General features: G+C 39.1%; 1 protein-coding gene across 2 annotated transcripts in view; it reads right to left on the reverse strand.

Annotated features, from left to right (window-relative positions):
- Window positions 1-25,824, reverse strand: part of plch1 (phospholipase C, eta 1) — a 167,054-nt gene that overhangs the window by 55,546 nt on the left and 85,684 nt on the right. For both annotated transcript variants that reach the window (XM_036584664.1, XM_036584663.1), the window contains exons 4-7: window positions 22,407-22,650; window positions 16,295-16,424; window positions 12,845-13,015; window positions 7,246-7,339 (exon numbers count right to left, since the gene is read on the reverse strand). In XM_036584664.1, the coding sequence (XP_036440557.1) occupies window positions 7,246-7,339; window positions 12,845-13,015; window positions 16,295-16,424; window positions 22,407-22,650 (639 nt within the window). The remainder of the gene's footprint in view (window positions 1-7,245; window positions 7,340-12,844; window positions 13,016-16,294; window positions 16,425-22,406; window positions 22,651-25,824) is intronic.

Genomic DNA, 25,824 nt, shown 5'->3' on the forward strand with positions numbered 1-25,824 from the left:
CCAATCAGGGTTGGTTCAGGGTTAAAGGGTGAATTAGCAGTTTCTACATTAACTCCAGAGTTTAAGACCATTTATTGTTAAAACTGTGTTGAACGATCAGCAGAGCTTTATTTTACTGTAAAGGAGGATTATTTTATTTTTACCTACTAATCTAATTCTGCAGTGGAGCCTCAAAAGGGCAGTAAAAGGGCCACATGTTACAGAACCCTGGCCTAGCATATATGAGCATAGCAGTCACTGAGGTAGTTACCAGAACAACAGCAACAGAATACAGTATTTAGTTGATACAGTATTCTAGCAGCCGGAATTGTTAAGAAATAAAATGTGTGAAAATGAAAGCAGTCAGATATATGAATTATATTAAATGAAGTATCCCAGTGTGAAAGGCAACAGTTATATTTAAACACAGCGTCACAGATAGTCTGGAATGTCAGGAAGTGGAGAGTGAGATGTTCTCAGATGTTCTCATTATGTTTTTGTGTATTTGTGTCTGTCAATTCAATCCATAGGAGTTCAGGAATCTCTACAGTTCCTCTGTAGAAGGTGGTGAGGATGGTGGGTGGGAGATGAGCTTTCCTCAATTTCCGCAGGAAACAGAGACGCTGCTGGGCTTTCTTGGCTATGAAGCTGGTGTTTGGAGTCCAGCTGAGGTTCTCAGCTGGGTGAACACCAAGCATTGCATCCCTCAGCCTCGCCGGTTCGACAGAATTCAGAATTGTGTATTTTCCTGTTTTTGTTCATCAATGTTCTCTCACTACAATACCCAACATGCACTGCGCAAATACATCATATAACCATTGGGAATCCCTGCAGCGCTTAATCAATGATACTGTTATAGTGTGTTTCATTTGAATTGGGAAGGCGGAATTTCCAAGTTCCCAGGAGGAAGTTTCAAGTGGACTTCCTACTCGGGACAGCCTCACCAACCCTGACCTTAAAATCTTCTTTCTTCTTCTCTGATATTTCTGAGGTGGACCTCAATTCCAAAAGAGCAAGCATAACAAAGGTTTTCTAGGAGGCGTCCCTTTTGGTTTTCCGAACGTTTCACTGGAACACAATCAACTCGGTGTGACGTCATTCCCAACTCTGACTTCCTAGCTAAATGGAATGCACCAGCCTAGTTATGGAGCTATACTCTAATGCTAAGCTAGTATTAGCATTTCAAACAGCCACCCCAAAAATTCCGCCCCAAAGCAGTTGTAGTGTTTCCAAAGTTCCTCCCACCTTCGAGATACATCATTTAAAGGGGGCTGTCTTTGTCTTTAATCTGGAATATCTCACTCTAGAGACGCCATGACGCTTCTGTAGGAGCTGAGCAGACATGTTTACATCATGGTGGCATTTTTCATTTTGGCTGGAGTGCCCCTTTAACTATGTTCCACCTGTGAAGCTGTACAGGACTAGCATAAAAAATGATTTTATACCTTTATCTGCTTTTATATTATTGAAAAACATTGATTCCAAACTTTTGAACAGCAGCACAAAGAGCCGACACTCATGCGTGCACACAGACACACAGACCTTAAGAAAGTGAATGAGAGGATTATACTGTCCCTCCATGTGTGGTCAGTGTGACCTGATCTCAGTGAGGCTTCATGAGCAGCCTGAGCCCATCAGTTCCAGCAGCTTTAGTCACACAGCCAGTACAGTGACACTCACCTGCCCGACACACTCTCCCAGGAGAGAGTCGGTATTCAACACCGTCTCCCAGAGTTCACCCAGGTCAAACTTCCCCCTCACTGCTCTCATTCAGCACAGACTTTTATTGTTGTTATCATGGTCTACCGCATGAAGTGATCCAACAGCAGCACCACTTTACATTAACCATCTAATGCATGGTGTTGCCATATGGCAACAATTACTTTATCTCAATTCTACTAAAAAGCAGTAACATAAAATCTGTGTTTACCTATTTAAATGTGGAAAAGGGGTATTTTACTTTGAAAGGACAAATATTTTCATGATCAGGAATTTATTTTATGATGTTAATACCATATTTTCCAAATACAAGTGAAATTGTATTAATTAATTTATTAGAATCGTACGTTTCACTAAGTATAAGTTGGACTTGTTTGGTCTTGTTTTCAAGAAAAGGATGTTTTTAGAGAAAAGTTTGATTTTATTGTGCTTTTTTTAGATTTTATGGTGCTATGGTACAATTGGGCATTGTTGCCATATGGCAACAATTAGCCAAATACCCTACTTTAAAATATATATATATATATATATATATATATATATATATATATATATATATATATATATATTATTTATTTATTTATTTCTCAAATATTTCCATTATTTAAATAACAAAAACACATTAAAACATTTTTAATGTATTTTTAATAATTAATGCAATAGAGGGTTAACGCTCACAGTCAGCAGAACAGAAAGACACTCTAAGTCATCTGCTTGGGTGAAGGTCGTTGCTTTCATCACCGGAATACGGCCACGCCCCATCACACTGTGACACTCTCGAACATTGAGAAGTATTTTGATCTCTCTCTCTCTCTCTTTCTTCATCTCTTGTCTCATATCTTTCTTTGCTCCTCATTCTCTCCTTCCTTCTCATTATGCATATCTTTCTTTCTTTCACTCTCTCACTTCTTTCCTCTCTCTTTCAGTTTTTTCATCTATTCTCTCTTCCTGTCTCTCTCTCTATATATATTTATTTCTTTGTTTCCTTCTTTCATCCTCTCTCTCTCTTTCTTTCTTTCCTTTCTTTTTTTTCTTTCTCTCTCTTTCTTGGTCTCTTTCTTTCCTCTTGTTTCATATCTTTCTTTTGCTTTTCATTCTCTTCCTCTTTCACATTATGCATCTCTTTCTCTCTCTCTCTGTCTCTCTCACCTTTCTTTCTTTCTTTCTTTCTTTCTTTCTTTCTAATATCTCCACCTTTCTTTTTTATTTCCCTCTCTCTCTTGCTCTGTCTTTCTTTCCTCTGCTTCTTTCTTTCTCCCTCTCTCTCCTCTCCATGTCTTTCTTTCTCCTCTCTCTCGTTCTTTGTCTTTCCTCCTCTCTCTTTCATCTGTTGTCTCTTATCTTTCTTTTGCTTTTCATTCTCTCCCTCTTTCACATTATGTCTCTCTTTCTCTCTCTCTCTTTCTCTCATCTTTCTTTCTTTCTTTGTTAATATCTCTCACCTTTCTTTTCTCTCTTTCATTAGTCTCTCTTTCTCTCTCTTTCTCTCACCTTTCTTTCTTTCTCTCTCTCATTTTCCCTCTTGCTTTCTTTTTTCCTCTGCCTCTTTCTTTCTCCCTCTCTCTATCCCCCTCTCTCTCCTCTCTCTCGTTCTCTTTCCCCTCTCTCTTTCTTCATCTCTCATCTTTCTTTCTTTCTTTCTTTCTTTCTTTCTTTCTTTCTTTCTTTCTTTCTTCTCTCTCTTCCTGTCTCTAGGCATATATGCCTTTCTCTGTTTCTCTCTCTTTCATTCTTCTTCTCTCACCTGTCTCTTTTTCTTTCTTTCTCTTTCCCACTCTCTCTTTTGCCAAATACTTTCTCTGCTCATTCCCTCTGTTTCTCACTCTTCTTTCTTTCTTTTCTTTATTTCTTACTCTCTCTCCTTTCTTTCTTCTCTTTTTCTCTCTGTCTCTCTTTCTTTTATCTTACTTTCTCTTTCTTTCTTTCTTTCTTTCTTTCTTTCTTTCTTTCTTTCTCTCTTTCTTTCTTTCTTTCCTCTGCCTCTTTCTTCCTCTCTTGCTGCCCCCCATGCTCTCTTTTCTATCACTCTCTATCTCTGCCCAGAGGGAGTGAGCGTCCAGTGCTTGGGCCCCCTGCAGAGAAAATCACTAAAACTCTCAAACTACACTTTACCATTCACCCCCCGCTCTCCCCCTCAGCGCGCGCCCACCTACATGCACTTGAACGGAACAACCTGTTCTGATGGCTCCTGTTCTCAGACTCGCCGCTGGCTTGTTAAAATGTCATTGGCTTCTTCTCTTTAGTTTATGGGCCCATTTTCACAACTGTCTGCAGCACTGCATCCAGATTAATGTAACATCACACACACACACACACACACACTTACACACACACACACACACACACACTTACACACACACACACACACACACACACACACACTTACACACACACACACTCACACACACACACTCACACACACTTACACACACACACACACTCACACACACACACACACACACACACACTCACACACACACACACACACTTACACACACACACTTACACACACACTTACACACACACACACACACACAGCTCATCCATTTAATGTTAGCTCATTCCATCAATCCACCATCTATCCAGCCTCCTGCCTGTTTTTCTATCCATCTACTTTAGCAGAGCAGAGTGCACTGACATCATATTCTCATTTACTAGCACAGTCTGGGAGGTGAACAGACTGACAGGGAAAGACCATTTATTTATGTCTGTCTGTCTGTCTGTCTGTCTATGTATATGATTATGTAGCTGTATGTGTTTGTTTGTCTCTCTGTTTATCTGTCTATGACTGGTAATCTGGATCACTGAAGGCTGCATGTGTCTAACCTGAAACTCAGGGGTTAAATATCAGCTCATAATGATTCAATTAAATTATGATTTCTCAGAAAATCATTCAGTGCATCACAAATTCTGAGATTTCTCCACAATTCAGAATGTTGAAAGATTCAGATTCAGAATGTTGAGAGATTCAGATTCAGAATGTTGAGAGGTTCAGATTCAGAATGTTGAGCAGTTTCGATTCAAAACGTTGAGAAGTTCAGATTCAGAATGTTGAGAGGTTTTAGATTCAGAATGATGAGAGATTCAGATTCAGAATGTTGAGAGATTCAGATTCAGAATGTTGAGAGGCTCAGATTCAGAATGTTGAGAGGTTCAGATTCAGAATGTTGAGAGGTTTCAGATTCAGAATGTTGAGAGATTCAGATTCAGAATGTTGAGGGATTCAGATTCAGAATGTTGAAAGATTCAGATTCAGAATGTTGAGAGGTTCAGATTCAGAATGTTGAGAGGTTTCAGATTCAGAATGTTGAGAGATTCAGATTCAGAATGTTGAGGGATTCAGATTCAGAATGTTGAGGGATTCAGATTCAGAATGTTGAGAGGTTCAGATTCAGAATGTTGAGAGGTTTTAGATTCAGAATGTTGAGGGATTCAGATTCAGAATGTTGAGAGATTCAGATTCAGAATGTTGAGAGATTCATATTCAGAATGTTGAGAGGTTTTAGATTCAGAATGTTGAGGGATTCAGATTCAGAATGTTGAGAGATTCAGATTCAGAATGTTGAGGGATTCAGATTCAGAATGTTGAGGGATTCAGATTCAGAATGTTGAGAGGTTCAGATTCAGAATGTTGAGAGGTTTTAGATTCAGAATGTTGAGGGATTCAGTTTCAGAATGTTGAGAGATTCAGATTCAGAATGTTGAGAGGTTTTAGATTCAGAATGTTGAGAGATTCAGATTCAGAATGTTGAGGGATTCAGATTCAGAATGTTGAGAGATTCATATTCAGAATGTTGAGAGGTTTTAGATTCAGAATGTTGAGGGATTCAGATTCAGAATGTTGAGAGGTTCAGATTCAGAATGTTGAGAGGTTTTAGATTCAGAATGTTGAGGGATTCAGATTCAGAATGTTGAGGGATTCAGATTCAGAATGTTGAGAGGTTCAGATTCAGAATGTTGAGAGGTTTTAGATTCAGAATGTTGAGGGATTCAGATTCAGAATGTTGAGAGATTCAGATTCAGAATGTTGAGGGATTCAGATTCAGAATGTTGAGAGATTCAGATTCAGAATGTTGAGAGGTTTTAGATTCAGAATGTTGAGGGATTCAGATTCAGAATGTTGAGAGGTTCAGATTCAGAATGTTGAGGGATTCAGATTCAGAATGTTGAGGGATTCAGATTCAGAATGTTGAGGGATTCAGATTCAGAATGTTGAGAGATTCATATTCAGAATGTTGAGGGATTCATATTCAGAATGTTGAGGGATTCAGATTCAGAATGTTGAGAGGTTTAGAATCAGAATATTGAAAGATTCAGTGTTGGAGAGGTTGGCCAGTTGTTCTGCTGACCGCTGATAGCCAAGCTGCTCTCCTCTTAAAGGCAAATGTGAAAGTGTGACCAGGTGGGGGTGGGGAGAGGGACGGAGTAGTTTGCCAGTGGGAGCCACTGTGGGGGCCAGTGCTGTTGCATACTGAGTAACCTTCTGAAAATGAAGTAGTTGTCAGTGTAAATGAGTGCAATGTACCTTAACAGTTAAATCATCAAAGTCTAGTTGGTTTTAAAAGTGCATTAGCCAGTTACGCTACATTAATTACCTTGGCCTGAGTAGTGTTGCCGTGGAAAAGAGCAGGTATAGCATATAGAAAAGTTATGACACATTTTATATTTGATTTTTTCCCAATATGTTAAACGCAGCAAATGAATAAGCAGTTGTGCATATTCTCCAGGGTATATTTTGGTTTTTCCATCTGAAGCTTATGAAATATGAAAGTTATGAAGAATATGACGAAGTGCGTTTTGGAACCACCGGCGGTCTCAGGGAGTTGAAGAGGTTAAAATGTGCAGAAAATATTTAAGAGCGTTCTCTTTTTAGGATGAACTTACTTTCACATAGAAAATTAGCAAAACATAATTTGACCAGGGCGTTTCAGGCTTTTGCAAGACTGTAAATACAATGACCACACAAATGTGACTGGACGATCTATTTGCACAATAAACACAATATTTCCAGCTTTTTACATTTACACATAGCCAGAGCATTTTATGGCAACTGATGGGATTCAGTATGAAATGATTCAGCATATCACAATATCTCATATGTAAAACTACAATTCAATTCAAAATATATGCTGAATATAAATGTGAGGAAATGCAGTACTGGAATATGGATGGTTTGCCAAAAGCCCAAGACATTTTGGCCAGTAAATGAGCAAATGAGCCTAAATGAGCATTTAATGATCTGCAAATAAATAAGCTTAGTTTGGTTTTATTTAGATTATAATGGACTTTAATATAATAATCTATGGAAATAATATTACAGCATTAGTTGTTTTAAAATGAAAAAAGAAACTTAAGCTGTTGCCTCACAATTTGGCCTTAACTGAATGTCTAATAGTAAGTTAACAGAGAAATAATGTGTCAATATTCTGTCAGTGTATTAAGCTTAATGAACTAAAATGTTAAGGTTAATGATTTTATAATTTTTATTGTTTTTAATTATCACCTTCAGAGTGAGATAGACTCAAAGACGAGTGACTGACAGCTCACCTTCGATTCCCAGACTCCCTTTCTGCTTGTTTTCTTCAGACACTTCAAACTTATCAATGATGTCCAGGCAGTACTCGGCTGTCACGTTGGGCATCTGGGGATTTAGAGTGGGTGGAGGACACAGAGAGACAGTACGGGTCAGCAGACTTTCATACATGAAATTATTTCCAATTTCAAAATCTGACGGTCACCTTTTCTCATACTTATCACATCCCCTTACTGTCCTTCTTCAAGCTTACATTCGCTCTTTCTCTACACTCTACAAACCTAGATAATGTACATCATGTGATGACAAGCAGGTTAACTGCTCAAATCAATTAGACAACTCAAATAAAGCCAAATAAACAACAGACAAACAATAGCAAAGCTCATCAATTAAAGTCTCAGAAATTAGATGCTGATCGAGGGTATTTTGGTGGTCCTCGTTCACATTTGAATTAAATTTAAATCATTTAGAAGCGGATAATACACCAAAATACGCCTTTCTAATTATATCATGGATATCATTAGTACTTAAAGAACACGTTTCACTAAAAAGAAAGCATGACAAGCCCTGTTTCATTGGATTTAGAGCAGCACATCGTCTGAAACAGTGAATAAAATTCACTGTATTCATAGTTTTTGATGTATTTCTTAAATGTGGCCCCGGTTTTTTTATTTCTAATTAATTAAACCACAGAAAAGTGACATAGTATGATATGTGTCATGTACTGTGAAAGTGTCAAGTATCATGATATTATATTTTGGCCATCTTGCCCACCCCATTACCATGATCTACAAATATGTTCCGAAAAACTAGCTGCAAAATTTCTAAAAAAATTTCTACCAAGCAACCAAAAAAAAATTTTCTACCACAAAAATTGGCTACAAAATAGAAATGTTTATTTAATTGCCTGCATGTTTCATCATGTCACAGCTGGCACATGCATGCAAAGTCCAGAGCACTGTTTCACGAAGCACGTGAAGGTGGGGTAATGTAATTTTAACACCTTTTCTCAGTGATTTTAGTCCCATCCAAATGCACCATTTTAACAGAATGACATGAGTCGTAGAAATAACCTCAGTTTATATTAATTCTATGTGAATCGACAAGTCAGTAAAATGCTATCATATCTTGTGTAAAAGGGTTTTTGTATGGAGGCACTGGAAGAAGCATCTACTCGTGTTCGCTGTGCCTAAAATCAAGCTGATATGTGATCATACTGTCCTACCGAGTGTCCTCAAGTGTGTCCTCAAACTCGGAACATTAAAATTTAAAAATGGCAGAAAAAAAGGTTTGATGTTATGCTGTGATGTGAATTCCCAAGCTGATGAAAATGCTAACTACACCGCATTCACTTAAGACACAAGACAGATGGTTGGGGTAAACAGAATGAAATATAAATTGAATGTTTTGACGTGTTTTCAATGTTTTTTTCTGGAGTAAATGCGGTGTTTAAATGGAGGAGCCACTCCCATCTCTGTTATTTATACTGTGACTCTTATTTTGGGCACATTGGGAATAGATATTCCAGATGTAATATATATATATATATATATACATATGTAATATCTATGTTATATATATATATATATATATATATTATTAGCTTTATATGTAGAAGTGGAGTAAAGCCAGATATTATATACATATATATATATGTATGTAATATCTGGCTTTACTCCACTTCTACATATAAAGCTAATCCCAAATAGTGCTTTAGACAAAGTTCCTGACTAAGTTTCAGCTTCACAAATCCTAATATTTTGCTGCTATCGGAACAAAACCTCATATCTCCACTTTTCGTCGTTTTCCAGTTTTTTACATAATTTGAAAGTATCTGTTGTCTTATATCTGTGTGTAAATTTCATGATAAATGGACCAACAGAAACGACCCAAAATTACTTGGAAAAAAGTCTCGTTCTATTGACTTACATTTAAAGTAGAGCATGTTTTTTCCATGTCCTGTAAAGTTGTCAAACAAGGGGTAGGAGTAAAAATAAGAAATGGGATTTGGCCTTCATGGAGCGTCACGGAACCTCAGAATTTAAGCCCATTTTCCATTTTTCTGTATTCATCTTTCCTTTTCAGTTCTCTCCCTCACTTTCTTGCACCCTTTTCCTCTCTCTCGGGTCTCTCTCTTTCTCTCTCTCTCTCTCTCTCTCTCTCTCTCTCTCTCTCCCTCTTCTCTGCTGTTCTTCAGGGATAGAGAGAGGCTGTTTTTAGAAGCGCAGTGTGGCCCCGTCTGTGACCGCAGCTGGCCGGCCATTTTAAACCCCCTTACAGAGGCACTCTCTTTCTGCCCGTGTGCGCTGGACAGCCTCCAAAAGCTCAGGGCAGTTTTAAGCAAAGCAATGGATGAAATAAAACAAAGTCATACTCTGCCTATCAAAAGTTTGAGGACATCTAGCTTCCCAAAAATGCTTCTAAAACAAAACAGTAATTGTTAAAACATGGCCAGGAGCAGCTGCCAGGGTCCCAGGTTGTGTCGTTGTTCAATCTAATGTTATATCATGGTATTTTTTCTCTACAGTGTTTTCAAAGGGTTTCATTGCCACAAAGATCTAAAGAAGCGTGTTGGCCTTGATAATGTGCGTCTGTGAATTTGGGGGGCGAAGCTTCTAAAGGTGCACCGAAGGGAGGGTTGTGTTTGTTTTGCTGGTGAGTTCAATCTCGACAATCGCTCTCCAGAATCGTATAGTGCTGCTTTAAAGTCTAAGCAGGTTTATTTGGAGGAAAGCAATAACACAGTGTCATTTTCTGTGACAATATTGCCTTGACATTATTTCTATTTATCAGCACCCACAACAAAACAAGTTTTAATATGTGCTTTTAAAAGTGGTTGAGAAAAAACTGTCAAATCATTATTTAGCCAAAACCTGCCCTTCATATCAAGATGAAGAAAACATTTTCTTAAAATTTTCTTAAAAAAATGGCGCATTCTGGCAGAAACAGGTCAAGCTTCATATCAACGAGGCTAAAAAGTTCAAAACTACAGTAATTAACTGTCATTTGCAAAGCACATTGGGAAAGTGACCCATAGTTTGAGACATTATTTCCATGTTTTGTTAGTTTTATTTTTTTATTTATTTATTTTCTACAGTTCATTTTATATGAGTTTCCTTTTCTTTGTTACAGCATATTATTCCCAAACTTCATACCAAAATTACAGTTAGAATTAATAGATATTTGGTTACCGTGAATCTTAATAACCATTAAAAATGCATGTGACTGCTGTAATTTGATATTTATTTCATATGCAATTGATAAACAGTACTGCACTATTGTAATAGACGTTGTGATCGCTCTCTTCATGATGAAACCGTATACATGAACATTCAAGCGTTTGCTATCATAAGATAAGGTTTGTTGTCTTGGTTTAGGTGTAACACACCTAAAAAGAGGTCTTCAAGGGTTTTTAGTAAAGAAAATGGCTCTATATAAAACCATGAACACTCAAAGAACCCTGGGCAAGATTAAAGGGTTCTTTGCCTCGTCAAAGGGCTTCTTCAGATTGATGTACTATAGATGGTTCTACATAGCATAGCATATATATTCTATTGTTATGGTGTCAAGCTTGTTACAATAGAAGAACCCTTTTCAGTCCGCAGGAAGGCGGGGCCCGAACTGCGAACAAGGACGAAACAAGTGAGCGGTGGGCAGCGCGCTTGGGCTCTTCCCGCACTCTCTCACGGCCATAGTCGGTACCCATGGGCAGGCGACTGCCACAAGCACATACAAATTTTGTGATATAATATGAGTTTTCTTTAATTAACTGACAAAATTCAATCTCAAAAGATGCCGAGGTGTCCCCAAACTTTTGATGAAGTGGGACTTACATGGGGCATACAAAGACCTAAAAAAAAAGTGTTCACTGTTAATAAAAGGAGGTTTAAATGGAAAAAATGAGCCAAAATACAGAGATTGAGAGAAGAGATGAGATATGCGAGAGAGCCTGCTGCCCAAGGCCTGCTGTCCCAATGGCATCCCAGCACAAAAGACAAGCGTGCAATGGCAGAGATGGCTGATGGAAGAGTCAACGTGCTGTTTGCTCTCCAGCTTTTCTAAGAAAGCAGGCTGGAAAAGAGCTGTGAGGCAGCAGAGAGCTAATCACCAGCCAGCAAGGCTGACAGCCTGACACTGCACATTAATAACACACCACACGTGGTAAAGACGTGGAGATTTCACATCAAATATCCCTCATACTTTTTTCAAAACCTGCAGATTATACAGTGGTTGGGTACGAATGGCAGACCAAACAGCAGGGGCCAAGTGAAATGCAAGATCTGCGTACCATTATGGAGCAACAGGAAATAGTTCTTTTTTTCAAGGAACTCAGAAAGCCTTTAAGGCCTTCAGAGAACACCAAATGCTTTCTGGGAGTTACAGAATGCATGTCTGTGAAATTTAGTTCATTTTTATGTAATAGAAATGTCACGCTTATTGTTTTTAAACTCAAATATTTAAGTATTGTAGTAATTGTAGTGATTGTATTGTACTGTAGTAATCAAGTATTGTAGTAATACTGTTCATTGTTAAGTTTAGGTTGGAAACAAAAAGGTTAAAATCTTAAAACGTCCAACAAAAAACGCCCAATTAGGACTTTTTTCACTGTGTTATCTAGGTTTATATAGCCATGCTAACTCTCCCATTGGTTAGGTCTTCAGGAGCTGGATTGAGTACTATGATAAATAAGAACTGATAGCAGAATCAGCTGATCTTGTTTTGATTCATGACAGGTAGGACTACGTTTATTAGGAAAAAAATCACTCTAGGCCTTCTGGAAGTTCTAGATATATCACTAACTCTGAATATGAGCTGTGGTCAAACACGGTTTCAGGCAGTTGTTAGAAATGGAAAACTGTGGTAGCAGCTCTTTGCCAGGACTCTTTACTGAAAGACTTACCATAAAACGTAAACATAAAAGGTAAAATGTAGGTTAATGACTATTGCATGTCTTTTACAACTTTCAGATTTCCACGTTTAATCAAGAATGGCCAAAATATGTTGCTGTGCACCAGCGTTAGCTTAGTGCTAACATATTATTCCATAACAGGGCTAGTGGAAACTAGCATTCTCATTTTTGACCAAGTTTTGAAAGTCTAGCTCCAATAGTCATAGTTTGCCACTGTGCAATGGGATGTAAGGGCTCAGTAACAATGATGCTAGTGTGTGTCTAATGCTTAATGACTCTAAACTCCTTTTTGCTTGGCCTGTAATAACATTGGCCCTGCAATGGACTGGCGACCTGTCCAGGGTGTATCCTGCCTTCTGCCCAATGACAGCTGGGATAGGCTCCAGCACCCCACCGCGACCCAGAAGGATAAGCAGTTTAGATGATGTATGTATGTATGTATGTATGTAATAACATTGACTTTATGTACTGTGAACATAATGGTGCATTATTATTTATTATATAGGGTTATATAATGGTGCATTATTGCAGAGTGATTGCTTAGTTATCTCTGTCTTATACTACGTGGTTAGGTTTTGAATTTGGCTCACAGATTGGAGAGTTTAAATTCTGCTCAGTCCCAGTTTAGCAAGCCATCCTCAAGGCAGAAAAGGGCTCAAACTACCACTTGGTAATCAAGAAGTGATATCAGGTTGACCACTTACCTTCTGCTCCACTCGCAGGAAGTTGCCGAGCTCCTCAGCAGTCAGGTGATCTTTCTTCTCGCTGAAGCACATGAGCAGCAGGAAGAGGTCCCGTCTTAATGACATCATCCTGTAGAACACGCTAAACTCCTCGAATGTTAGCGTGCCCTGCTGGTCATCTGTGTCTGCTTCCTGTGACATCACACACAAAACAGGAGGTCAAGATGTTTGGAACATATCTTTACATCCTTGGATATACATGGCACATATATCTGGACTCCAAGTACTGAAAAGCCTGAAACATCTACAAGATCATGACATCTCATTTGAAATGCCCAGACGTGAGAACAGTAAAGTCTGTCGATTCACCAATGGCCTCTACTGATTCACTCCACTGTGATGTTTCTGCAGATGTCACTGCAGAAGTTTTAGACTCCCCTGTTGCTTTTGTACTTCCACTCAAGTTGCTCTTCTTTGGAAATTTACTCACATTTACTTGAGTCATTCACTCAGTGAAGTTATGATATTTTTACTGGAGTATGGGTTTGGACTACTCCACACAACTTCAGTACTAAAAATACTGCAGTTCAATAGTTTTGTAATCAGTAATCAGAGAAATAACAGAGCATGACTGGCTTGCAAACAATCCACCAATGAGCCAAATGAGCCAGATGGAGCCAGTAACGTTGATTTTCTTGTAACAATGGCGCATTATAAGGTCTGGAATATATATGATAAGTGAACAGTCGGTTCTCGTAATTTCCGTGTTGAACATGGGAGAAATGGGTAGATATGAAGACCTGAGCGACTTTGACAAGGGCCGAATCATCATGGCCAGCGACTGGGTTAGAGCATCTTCGAAACCGCAAGGCTTGTGTGGTGCTCCCGGTCAGTAGTGGTGAGTACCTACCGACAGCGGTCTGAGGAGGGACAAACCACAAATTGATGACAAGGTGTTGCGCAAGGGTAACGAAGGCTAACGTGTTGTGTCATCTCTGTCTTTGGGAAAAAAAGCCTTTTGTTTATCTTAATAGAACAAAAGGCTTGAGACAGAAATCCAGTTAAAACCGTTTGATCCTCTATTCCTTCTCTCTTGTCTCTCCATCTTTCTTCTTTCTCCCTGCCCTGCCCCCGCCTCTCAGGACCCAAGGATATTCAAAAGGCTCAATATCAGCAGCAATTGTGCCTCTTTGTCCCTAAAGACTCAGGAATTACTGAACCAAAGCCAAGGAAATCTTCTCCAAGAGGAATTAATGATGAGAGTGGAAAAAATGCATAATAACACCATGCCTAATCTTCTACCTAACCTGGGTAATTATGAAGAGCAGACAAAGGCTTTACTCCCCCCTTTAAAAACGGTCTTGGTTAAAGGAACAGAACTGTTGAACAATCAAAGCATCCTTTGAGGAAGCCATAGAAATCACTTCGGACCACACCTTCTATAATAGAAGTAAGAATTGAGTAAGAATTATTGAAACGGCTGCATGCAGAAAGAAGAGCTAATGGTGGCCTGAGAACGACTCATAGTGAATATAAATTTGGCTTGATGTTTTAGAGACTCTTCATGTCAAAACCCTTTCCTGTCCTTTCATAATGGAAAAGGAATTGGATGGGAATTTAGCAAGAAGCGGTATGGAAGAGCCAGCAGTTGCTAAGGATATGAAATAAGAGAAAAGGCAAAATGATCAAGTGGTTTCCTAACGTTGCCCAGCCAAGAAACTTCTTGTGTCCAGTTTTTGCTTCTTAGTTATTCACTGAAGGCTAATGTATCTAACACATAGACTTATACCTCACCTATTGGCATCGTGCAAACTGCATGCCTGAGGCTATGTTTACATAGCAAGTAAAAGTGGCCCAAATCCGATCTCTTTCTTCATATGTGACACAGATGTGTCATCTGTGTAGCAAAAAAACGCATTGAATCTGACATTTTCAATTGCGATTTGTAACGCTTTCATATGTGGTACTGAAATCTGATCTGTATCCGATCTGCGGCAATGCGACTGGACAGCCAGATAGGAATTCATGCGACCTTTGCATCAGTCCAACTCGACATTCGTCATAATTTCGCACTGCTGAGACTCAAACGTTTAGGCTTGTTGTTTCTGTCCAAAAAAATGGAAGAGACTTATTGCAACTGCTCCGGGTTCGAAGAGGTTTCGAAACGAAACAGCCGAACGTGGCCGGAGGAGACCGAGGCTGCAGGGTCAGAGAACAGTTTAAAAAATCAGAGGACACGAACCAAAGTAGAATGTGCCCTTTTTACAGTGAACTCGAACACAGCTGTCAACCACTGGAACTTCATGATGGCTCCTGTGATGCTGGCGAAGACGAAACTGAACCCTCCGGGAGCGACTGGCGTTCGTTGGCAGTCATGATTGTTTACCTCTGGATGAGCCACGTAAAGCATTGTTCTTTCGCGCATGCAGGTCAGTTTAGGAGCTGATCTGTTCAGACTAATATCGCATATAGATGACATTTAAAAGATAATGGGAACAGCCAAACAAAAAAATCTGATTTGGGCCACTTTTACCTGCTGTGTGAACATAGCCTAGGTCTTGGTTGTTGAGTTGTTAGAGGTCATTCATTTTCAATGAGAGGTGGCAATTTCCAGCAACAGGATGCAGTTTGAACATTGACAACGTGAAGTGGGCAGAGTTAGCAATGCCATAAAGTTGAGCAAAGTTTAATTTTATGGAAATTAGGAGTGAAGTGATAACCAATAGGGACTGAACAGGGTGGTATGTGGTATATTCTAATACTATCTATTCATACAATATTACACAATGCAGAGATTAAACATACAGACAGGCGATTCCCAGGATTTTTATTTTTACAGGGAACACATCTGATTTTGCGGTAAGTAATGGGTGGGAAGGTATCTGATTTGTGGCCAAATTGATTTTGCATACACGCTATAGCCAATAGCCGGTAAGGTATTGTGTAATGTCATGGCATTTGCTGGGCATTGGTGAAACCATGATAGCCAAAAGTCAGCTTGAGTTCAGACACGCCCACAGGTGATGAGCGACCAGTGAATTGAGCGACGAGAGGCAAAAAGCAGAGCTACAGTCATGATTGTTTCATCAAAGTAACAATAAAACGTGACTGACATGAGACATATTAATATTTATGCTTTATTTTGCTCAAAAAGAAAAATGAAAATCTACATTTTTTTGGCTGTGTTGCATTTTATTTACATATCAAATAAATTCAGTAACATTGAGAAATCCCATAATTAACAGGAAAGAGCAGATTAAGCAACTGTTTTGCGATAGACTTAAAGGAAAAAAGTCCAGAGGTGGAGTTTTAGGTATTAGCTTTCTCTCAGACTTCAGCTACTGCATAACACCATTCAGAGTTGCTCTGAAAAGACACCAGCAATATGTCCCTCCTCGAAACTTCAGCAAGAGTTATTGACAGTGTTCTCTCTTTATAAAGTTTGCTTTTTCTTTTAAAACCCTCACTCACCTGGAACATCTGCTTCACTTTGCGGCGAGGCAGGTTGACGTTCATCTTGTGCAGCAGCTGGTAAATCTCGTCGATGTTTAGGAGACCGTCTCCGTTTTTATCAGCCTCCTCAAATGTCTGTTTCATCCACGTCCACTCAGGATTAAGGAAAACAAACTTTTCAAGGTAAATCTGAGCTTTGAAAAATCATTATCGAAAACAGATGTGAAATACAAGGACAGACACACAAAGTAGTATATTTTCTGCATTGTTTTGCAGGCGATAAAGTCAGTAGTGCTCAATCACTACAGAAATCAGAACTGAAGCAACTCTTTAAAGGGGAAACCAAGTATGAGTTGGATGTGTGATGAATGTAAGAAGAAAATGGAACCAGAAGAGTTTGTTTCTGCACTTTTGTTGGATTTTCTATACTTGATAAACACGGTAGTTAATCCTTAAATGTGGACCATTACTATGTTCATTTTGCTACACTAATCAAGTGCAATTATTTAACTAAAAGAGGAAAGTTGTAAACAAACTTCAAGTTAGTTTGACAAAACCGTTGCTATGAAATCCCAGGTGGTTGCTAAGGTGTTACTATATTATCTCAGGTGGTTGCTAATGTGTTGCAAGGCCATTGTTAATGTATCCCAAGTAGTTGCTGAGGTGTTGCTTTGTTATCCCAGGTGGTTGCTAAGGTCTTACTAGCCCATTTCTATGGTATCCCAGGTGGTTGATAATGTGTTGCTTTGTCATTGGTATGTTATCCCAGGTGGTTGCTAAGTTGTTGCTATGCCTTTGCTATGGTATGCTAGGGGGTTGCTAAGGTGTTACTGGTGTAATGTATTACATTTACACTCAATTTATATTTTGTATTAACAGGTTCGAGCGTGCACTTCTGACGTTTTCTCATTTGTTTCAATGGCAAACTTCGACAAAAGAACAAAAATGAAGAAATCTTTTCTTTCTGTAAAACAAGACAGAGTTTAGCCCCAACCACTTATGCTAAAGTCATAAAGAGTGCTCAATGGACTCTTTAAGGTATATTCTGTTGTTTTGAAAAGCTGCTTCTGAAAAAAATCTTGAGTATCCAAACATGTGCAGTGATAAATATCAGTTAATGAGTCTCATGTAATTATCCTGGTCATTGTTTATGACTCCTTAATGCTTGTGACCATAAAAGTCTGACCTAACATTAACATTAGATTAGTATTTTGTGGTTTGTGCTGAGTGTACAGTTTCTGTCTTTTTAAGAGGCCTGTCCACTCCGCTATACGATGAGCTCATCCTCTTCATTCTCTAACACAGTCAGCGCTTAATGGTTACAAGAGAGGTCGGCTGTTTTGATGTCTCAATGTCCTTGTATGCAGTTCACTCCCTGCATGTTGTGTTATGATGACCATGAAACTCAGCACTGTTAAAAAGCAAAGATTTTAGGCCTGGGTAATGAAATGCTAATGCTAATGATCATATTTTTGCAAAAATGATTAAGTCATTCTGTTCATCTTGTGTTAGCAGCAATGGCTTGAGCGTTGGATTTACTTGACGCAATCATAGTGTTTGCCCTGTTATCTGGAGATCACAAGTTTGTTCACCAGTGATGCCACAGCTATACGTAGCTGGGAGTCCATAAGAGCATACTTGGCCTTACTTTCCTCACTGTCCCCCCATCACTCAGCAAGATGCTAGCCAGTGCTGACATCTGCTAGCAAATGTAGTCGAATTTGCAATTGGCAATCTACTTCAACGTCCAATAAAGTTGCATTAGCAGCAGCTTGAAAAGATATGGCGGCACATTACATGACTCTGAGGAAGCATGTGTTAGCCTTCGCCCTCCCACCTTGGTAGCATTGTGTGATATGGGGAGACCTAGCTAGCAGGTGGAACTGGACACGACCAAAAGTTTGGAGAACTGAGTAAAAAAAGAACAGCTGCAATTAAATTCACAAGGTTTGTGCCTTTTTCTCGCTAGACAAGAAAGAAGAGGAAGTCTAGCCATTCACTCACAACAGCACAAACCAGTAAAACAGTTAGCAAAGTTAGCTAGCTAGTTATTTCAGTGTTAAATATATGGAGAGTAAAAGAGGCTGTTAGTTTGAGGAAAATGTCTTAGAAAAAGAAGAGATTGAGGCAAAAAAGGCTGCAATCCAAGAAACTGATTTGCTTTTCTTAAATCAGATGTAACATAAAGCTTTGTTCAGTGGTGTGTTTAGTCAACTACCAAAACAAGCAACACTGCTAATATGTAGATACCTTTTATAATAAAAGATAATTATCGATACTGAATACTATGGATAAAGTGTTTTGCCATATTTTGGTTATATTGGCGAGCTTTAGTAGACATATAGCTGTCCTACTGTGACAGCTAAAGCAGTACTGCTTTAGTGGTGGAGTGTGGGTGACTAAATCGAATTAGGAGCTGGGACAGTGAGCCAGTGTTAGAGACTGTATGGAGCGTGTGTGTCTCTGAGAGACACTGGGAGAGTATCCAGGTGGAGGGGTCAGTTCAGGCAAGCCTGGCTCTGAGCATCCCCCAGCTGCAGTATGAAACAGAACAGACAGTGTCCAATCCACAGTCCACCTACCAAAAACAGGAGTTTCCAAAACAGGAGTATGGTTGGTATAGTGTAGTGGGTAACACCTCAGCCTTCTACGCTGTAGACTGGGGTTCAATCCCTGCCAGGGTAAGTGCCCTACACTATACCAATAAGAGTCCTTGGGCAAGACTCCTAACACTACCTTCGCCTACCTGTGTAAAATGATCAAATTGTAAGTCGCTCTGGATAAGAGTGTCTGCCAAATGCCGTAAATGTAAAAGAGTATTAAAAGATGGGACTCCTACAACTGTACAACACTTAGTAGACTTCTAAAACAGTACTGTAATAAAGGTGGACACACTAAATACTGAAAAAGGTATGTTTAGTTTTTGAGGCTTTGTAATTTTCTTTTTAATATGACTCTAAAAAATGAAAAACTTGTACTTAATGGCTGTTTTGACTAGTAAGTGAATCAATGAAAATGTGGTTTAGCACAGAACTGCATACGCCTCTTTGTGCATGTGGGGTGTTTATAAATGTATTTATTTGCTTGTTGTTCTATGATGTATGTGTGTTTGTTTGTCAGTCATTTTTTGCCCTCCAACGAAAAGGCTGCGGTGCTTCTAGCTCCATGTCAGCCTCCATCAGCCATCAAAGGTGGAGTCATGCCGGGACCTGCTCTCTACTGCTCCAAACACAATACACGGCATATGGGAGTGTGCGTGTGTGTTGGAGCGTCGTTTGCGTGTGCGAGTGTGTAAGCATGAGTATGCAGGAAGTGTGTCATAGATGATGTGAAGGTTTTGTTAACTGTGTCAGCAGGCGTGCGGCGTGTGCCTTGTTTAGCAAACTGATGCTTTGTGTGAACTCAGTATATGAGTCACAACAAAAGAGGAGAGGAAAGATGAGGAGAGCAGAGAGTTATTCTGTCTTTGATTAGTGTCAGTCAGCCTAAGACAGAAATGTTTCAGTGTTACAGCAAGATTCAGAGAGAATGTTTACGTGGGTTACAGTCGGATTTAGACAGAATCAGGTTCAGGAGGAATTTTGTTGAGCTACAGTCGGATTCAGGCAGAATTTTGTTGGGCTACAGTCGGATTCAGGCAGAATTTTGTTGGGCTTCAGTCGGATTCAGGCAGAATTTTGTTGGGCTACAGTCGGATTTAGGCAGAATCTTGTTGGGCTACAGTCGGATTTAGGCAGAATTTTGTTGGGCTACAGTCGGATTTAGGCAGAATCTTGTTGGGCTACAGTCGGATTTAGGCAGAATTTTGTTGGGCTACAGTCGGATTTAGGCAGAATTTTGTTGGGCTACAGTTGGGTTCAGACAGAATGCTCCTAGGCTCCAAATGAATTCAGGCAAAATTCTATTAGGCCACAGTCAGATTCAGACAGCATTTTGTCTAAAGTCTGATTCTCACAGAACTTTGTTAGGCTAGATGAAGATTCAGACAGAATTTTGTCAGGCTACAGACGGGTTTAGTCAGATTTTCTTCAGAGCTTCTATCAAATTGGGCCACAATTGGTTCTGACAGAATTTTGGTTTACTACAGTTGGGTTCAAACTGATTTTTGGCAGGCTGCAATCAAGTTGAGACAGAATGTTCTTAGTCGTAAGTCTAATTCTCACAGAATGTGTTTGGGCTAAAGTCTAATTCTGACAGATTTTTTTTGAGGGGGCGCTAAAGTCTGATTCTGACAGATTTTTGGGGGGGTGCACTAAAATCTGATTCTGACAGAATTTTGTTGTACCATAATCAGGTTCAGACAGATTTTTGTTGAGCTGTAGTCAGGTTTAAATTCTAGAGGCCAAGGCTTTTGTTAGGGCTACAACAAGAGTCAGAACAATTTTTTTTCGAGCCACAATCGGGTTCAGACAGAATTTGGTCAAGTTAGTATTGACTTTAGACAGAGTTTTGTTAGACAATCTGTTAGGTTTGGATTCTAAACTTGGTTCTTTGGGCCAAGTTGGGTTGGACTAGGGTAGATAATATTATATTTGGGTTCAGATAGCTCAAATATGTCTGTGTTTAGGTGGAAATAAAATTTCAGGCCCAATTAATGTTCTAGAGGAGAGGAGAGTTGTTCTGATTCAGAGTGGAGTGGCAGTTTTTTTGGGAGATATTATTTCATAAGAGCTGCTTGCAGTGCATGAGAGAACAGATATTCCTCCAGCACTGGCCCTTCAAAAACCCAACACACACAATCTCTGAGTCTGTTCGCTGTTATGCTCTCACTGTCTGACTTTTATCTTTCTGTCTCCTCTCTCTCCAGCTCTAGCTTTAGTGATTCTCAATCGCTTTGTCAGTCGACTCTCTAGTCTGCTCCAATTGTTAACTCTTTTAAGCCACAGTTATCACCAGTGATAGCAAGAGTTCTATCCTAATTTTAAATTAAATTAATGTTTCATAATAATAACTCACTGAAAGAGATGAGAAATTTGGTCAAAAGTGCAGATACTTAACTTTCAATCAATACTACATTTGTGTCTGTAGAAGATATTTTATTATGATTTGCATTTCTTTAAAAGTCTTTGTTTTAGGAAAGAAAAATAGTCATTTACCCTTTTGCTGTGTTGTTCTCAAACCTGTTGACACAGAATGTAAACCTCACATAGCAGTAATTCACCATGCAACTAACTATGGAATGAATTACGTAATTACACACACTGATCATCATGACCACCTCCTTGTTTCTACTCTCATTGTCCATTTTATCAGCTCCACTTACTATATAGGTGCACTTTGTAGTTCTACAGTTACAGACTGTAGTCCATCTGTTTCTCTGCATACTTTGTTAGCCCCCTTTTACCCTGTTCTTCAGTAGTCAGGACCCCCATGGACCCTCACAGAGCAGGTACTATTTGGGTGGTGGATCATTCTCAGCACTGCAGTAACACTGACGGTGGTGGTGGTGTGTTAGTGTGTGTTGCGCTGGTCTGAGTGGATCAGACACAGCAGTGCTGCTGGAGTTTTTAAACACCTCAGTGTCACTGCTGGACTGAGAATAGTCCACCAACCAAAAATATCCAGCCAACAGCGTCCTGTGACCACTGATGAAGGACTAGAGGATGAGCAACACAAACTGTGCAGCAGCAGATGAGCTCTCGTCTCTGACTTTACATCTACAAGGTGGACTGACAAGGTAGGAGTGTCTAATAGAGTGGACAGTGAGTGGACACAGTGTTTAAAAACTCCAGCAGAATGATCCACCACCTAAAGAGTACCTGCTCTGTGAGGGTCCATGGGGGTCCTGACCACTGAAGAACAGGGTAAAAGGGGGCTAACAAAGTATGCAGAGAAACAGATGGACTACAGTCTGTAACTGTAGAGCTACAAAGTGCACCTATATAGTAAGTGGAGCTGATAAAATGGACAATGAGCGTAGAAACAAGGAGGTGGTCATATTGTTATGCCTGATCGGTGTCCGTGTGCTATTAAAATAGCGCAACAAAATGATTGTAATAATTCAAATTTTCTCTCTGAGATATTTTGACTTAGTATCTCACAACTTGCTATGTCAAAATAATGACATACTGACTGTAATAATTCTAAAAGTCCTAAATTAGTCATCCACCCACTCATCTGTAAAGGATATTGGTCATGGGTCCGTTGCCTCTTGGCCAGTGAATCCTCATCGCTGATGCCAGCCATGAGATACCTAAGTCCAGTGACCCACGTCCGTGCCTCCTCTGCATTGGACGTCACCAGGTCCAGAGACTCCATGTGGTTGCCATGATAAATAGTGAAACAGCAGCTGGGGTCAAAGTTCCCCTCCGCATGGCGATGGAAGATGTCAGACTGACGACCCTCCGTGACCTTGTAGAGCGAGTCAATGGTGACTGAAAGAGAGCACATGAAGCCAAATTAGAACATCTTCAGGCTTAAACTTTAAAGAATCACATTTATACAAAACGTAGTGGATCAGTCCATGTTTGGTTTGTGAAGTTTGCCTTGTTCATTTTGCACTTGAGCTATGATGCTAATGTACACACCTAAGAACGATGGTTCTTCATGGGTTCTTTAGTAGAGAAAATGGTTCTATATAGAATTATGAACACTCCAAGAACGCTCTGCATGATTAAAGGGTTCTTTACATCGTGAAAGCGTTCTTCAGATTGATGGAGAATGTGCTGTAGATGGTTCTATATAGAACTTTTTATGAAAAGGGTTGTATATAGCACCAAAATGGTTCTTCTATTGTAACAAGCCTGACATTGTAACAATGGAAGAACCCTTTTTGGTGCTATATACAACCCTTTTCATAAAAAGTTCTATATAGAACCATCTACAGCACATTCTCCATCAATCTGAAGAACGCTTTCACGATGCAAAGAACCCTTTAATCATGCAAAGGGTTCTTTGAATGTTCATGGTTCTATATTTTTTAGTGTTTAGTTCACAAGTAATGGAAGCTTATATTCCATCATTTAGTATCATGAAAACTGTACAGGTTTTTATAGATAAAAATGGATTATGTTCTCTTATGATTTTTTTTTCTCTTTCTCTGTTTCTGGTGGCAGTATGTCAAAAGTTTGAGTTAGAATTTTGAAAGAATGACATTTTCTCTCTGAGATATTTTGGCTCAGTATCTCATAACTTGCTATGCCAAAATAATGACTTACTTTCTCAGAGAATTGACTTAGTATTTCAAAACAATGACTTGCTTTCTCAAATTTTTGACTTAGTATTTCCAAATTATTAATTACATTCTCAAACATTTTATTTAGTGTTTAAAATAATGACTTACTTTCTCAAAATTTTACATAGTATTTTAAACTAACGACTTACTTTCTCAAAAGTTTGGCTTAGTGTTTCTAAACAATGACTTGCCTTCTCAAATTTTTGACCTAAAATTTCAAAAAATGACTTACTTTCTCAAAAGTTTGGCTTAGTATTTCTAATAATGACTTTTTTTCTCAAAATCATTTTAGAAGTCATTATTCTAACATAGTAAGTTAGTATTTAAAGATGTCAAGCCAAAATTTCAAGAAAGCAGTCATCATTTTGACATAGTATGTCATTATTTTGAGATACTTAGTCATGATTTTGAGAAAATAAGTCATTATTCTGAAATATTAAATCAGAAATTTGGCACACTGCTGCCATAAACAGAGACAGAAAAAAAAATAAAATAAAAATAACAGGCATTTTTCCCTCCTCCAGGCGGGAATGAGTTTTCATATGTAACAGTAGGGAAAAATTTTCAACAAATATTCCTTGAAAACACAAGTCTAAAAATTAATTCACAACTAAAATGACTTTCAAACAGACATGAAAATAAGACGTATTAAGTGTGAGATTCATTTGAGAGAATAATTTAATCGGTAGCACGCCGAAGGATGAGGACAGTGTGGAAAAGTACCGTCTGTAATAAACATATCAGGCTCCGTAACTGATGGCGAACTCTTATGTGGAGAGACACAAGCTGTCCTCGTATTTGCCCCTGCTTTGTTTTCCTCCACTCTGCCAGCAACATTATCAGTGTAATGAGATTTCCCGTCTCTCACTGCGTTTCCCTCTCTCTCACACTCACTCTCTCTCTCCAATACAATGCTGGGGGCACAACCTTATCAGATCCTTATCGCGACCTTAACAGCACCCAAACTTCTGTAACCCTGCTGGTGCTTTTCACAAACCCAAATGTCGGCTGAGGTACGAAGCGTTGCACATCTGCTGATAAAAATCGTCCCTTTTCCCAACGTGATCTTATCTAACTGCTCCATCAGTGGAGCAGAGAGTTCCGTCACATCAGAGCTGTCAACAGGAAGTACCATTTCCAGACAGAATCTGCTCTTTTTTTTTAATTATGCAAATAGAGGCTAACAAAGAGGCTTATCTTGCACAGGCAGTTCCTGAACGTGACAGCACTAAAGGCGCTAGCAGAGAGAGAGAGAGTGAGAGGGAGAGAGAGGGAACTCAGGAGTGACATTGTATTGGGTCTTCGTCCCACTAATCCCACTAATGTGGGCAGCTATGCTAGCAAAAGTGATTAATATCTTCTATCTAACCAGCTAGCAGGTCATTACGAACGCTAGCACTTACATGGGATAAACCCTGACCTGCGCTGACCAGCTTAGCGTACACCAGTCTATAACGAAAGCCTTCAACAAGCCATGCATTTATGCACATGCATACATTGTGTCACATGCAGTGAAGCTCCTGGCTGCTTTAGCAGGAGGGATTATCAGTAAATTCAATGCAGTATGTGATAATAGTTCCAGGAATGGCCTACTGTGAGTTTAATCCACATTATGCAAACATTTTTAAACTCTTTTGTTTATATTTAAAATTCTGACACTCCTTCAACTCTTTGAAGAACAATTACTGCCAGCAATACAACATCACGGCGTACCTTCATCATTTCTTATTAATAGCTCAGTGAAACAAGCAGAGAAAGTGCTGATTCAACACTTTCACTCCACTACAATCTACATAAAATGTGTGTTTGGAAGTAGAAAAAGAGATATTTTACTGTGATCTGAATTTGATGAAACTTTAATGTCATGTGATCTGCCTGTTTTTACAGAAAGATGAACATTCATTTACATTTTTACTGTTTTTGTCATTTTTGGCAGTGTTTTCTTGAACTAGGTAAACTGAATGTAATGGTAGTTTATTATGTAATTAACCATCAATGATGCACTTTTAATAATGACTTTTGATTTCTCTTTAAACTGTGTTTTAGGAAGCTTAAATAACCATAATGTTTCATTTTGGGTTTTTTTGGGGGGTGAATTTTGGGAAAATGTAAAATTGCAACCATAGGTTTCAAAAGAGAAAAAAAAAAGTTTAATTTTACCTAATATTGAATCTATAACACAATGACCGGTCACTTCATGAACTACACCTTCTTGTTTCTACACTCATTGTCCATTTTATCAGCTCCACTTACTATATAGGTGCACTTTGTAGCTCTACAGTTACAGACTGTAGTCCATCTGTTTCTCTGCATACTTTGCTACCCTGTTCTTCAGTGGTCAGGACCCCCATGGACCCTCACAGAGCAGGTACTG

The sequence above is a fragment of the Colossoma macropomum genome, unplaced genomic scaffold, assembly GCF_904425465.1.
Source record: "Colossoma macropomum unplaced genomic scaffold, Colossoma_macropomum, whole genome shotgun sequence".
Classification (NCBI taxonomy): domain Eukaryota; kingdom Metazoa; phylum Chordata; class Actinopteri; order Characiformes; family Serrasalmidae; genus Colossoma; species Colossoma macropomum.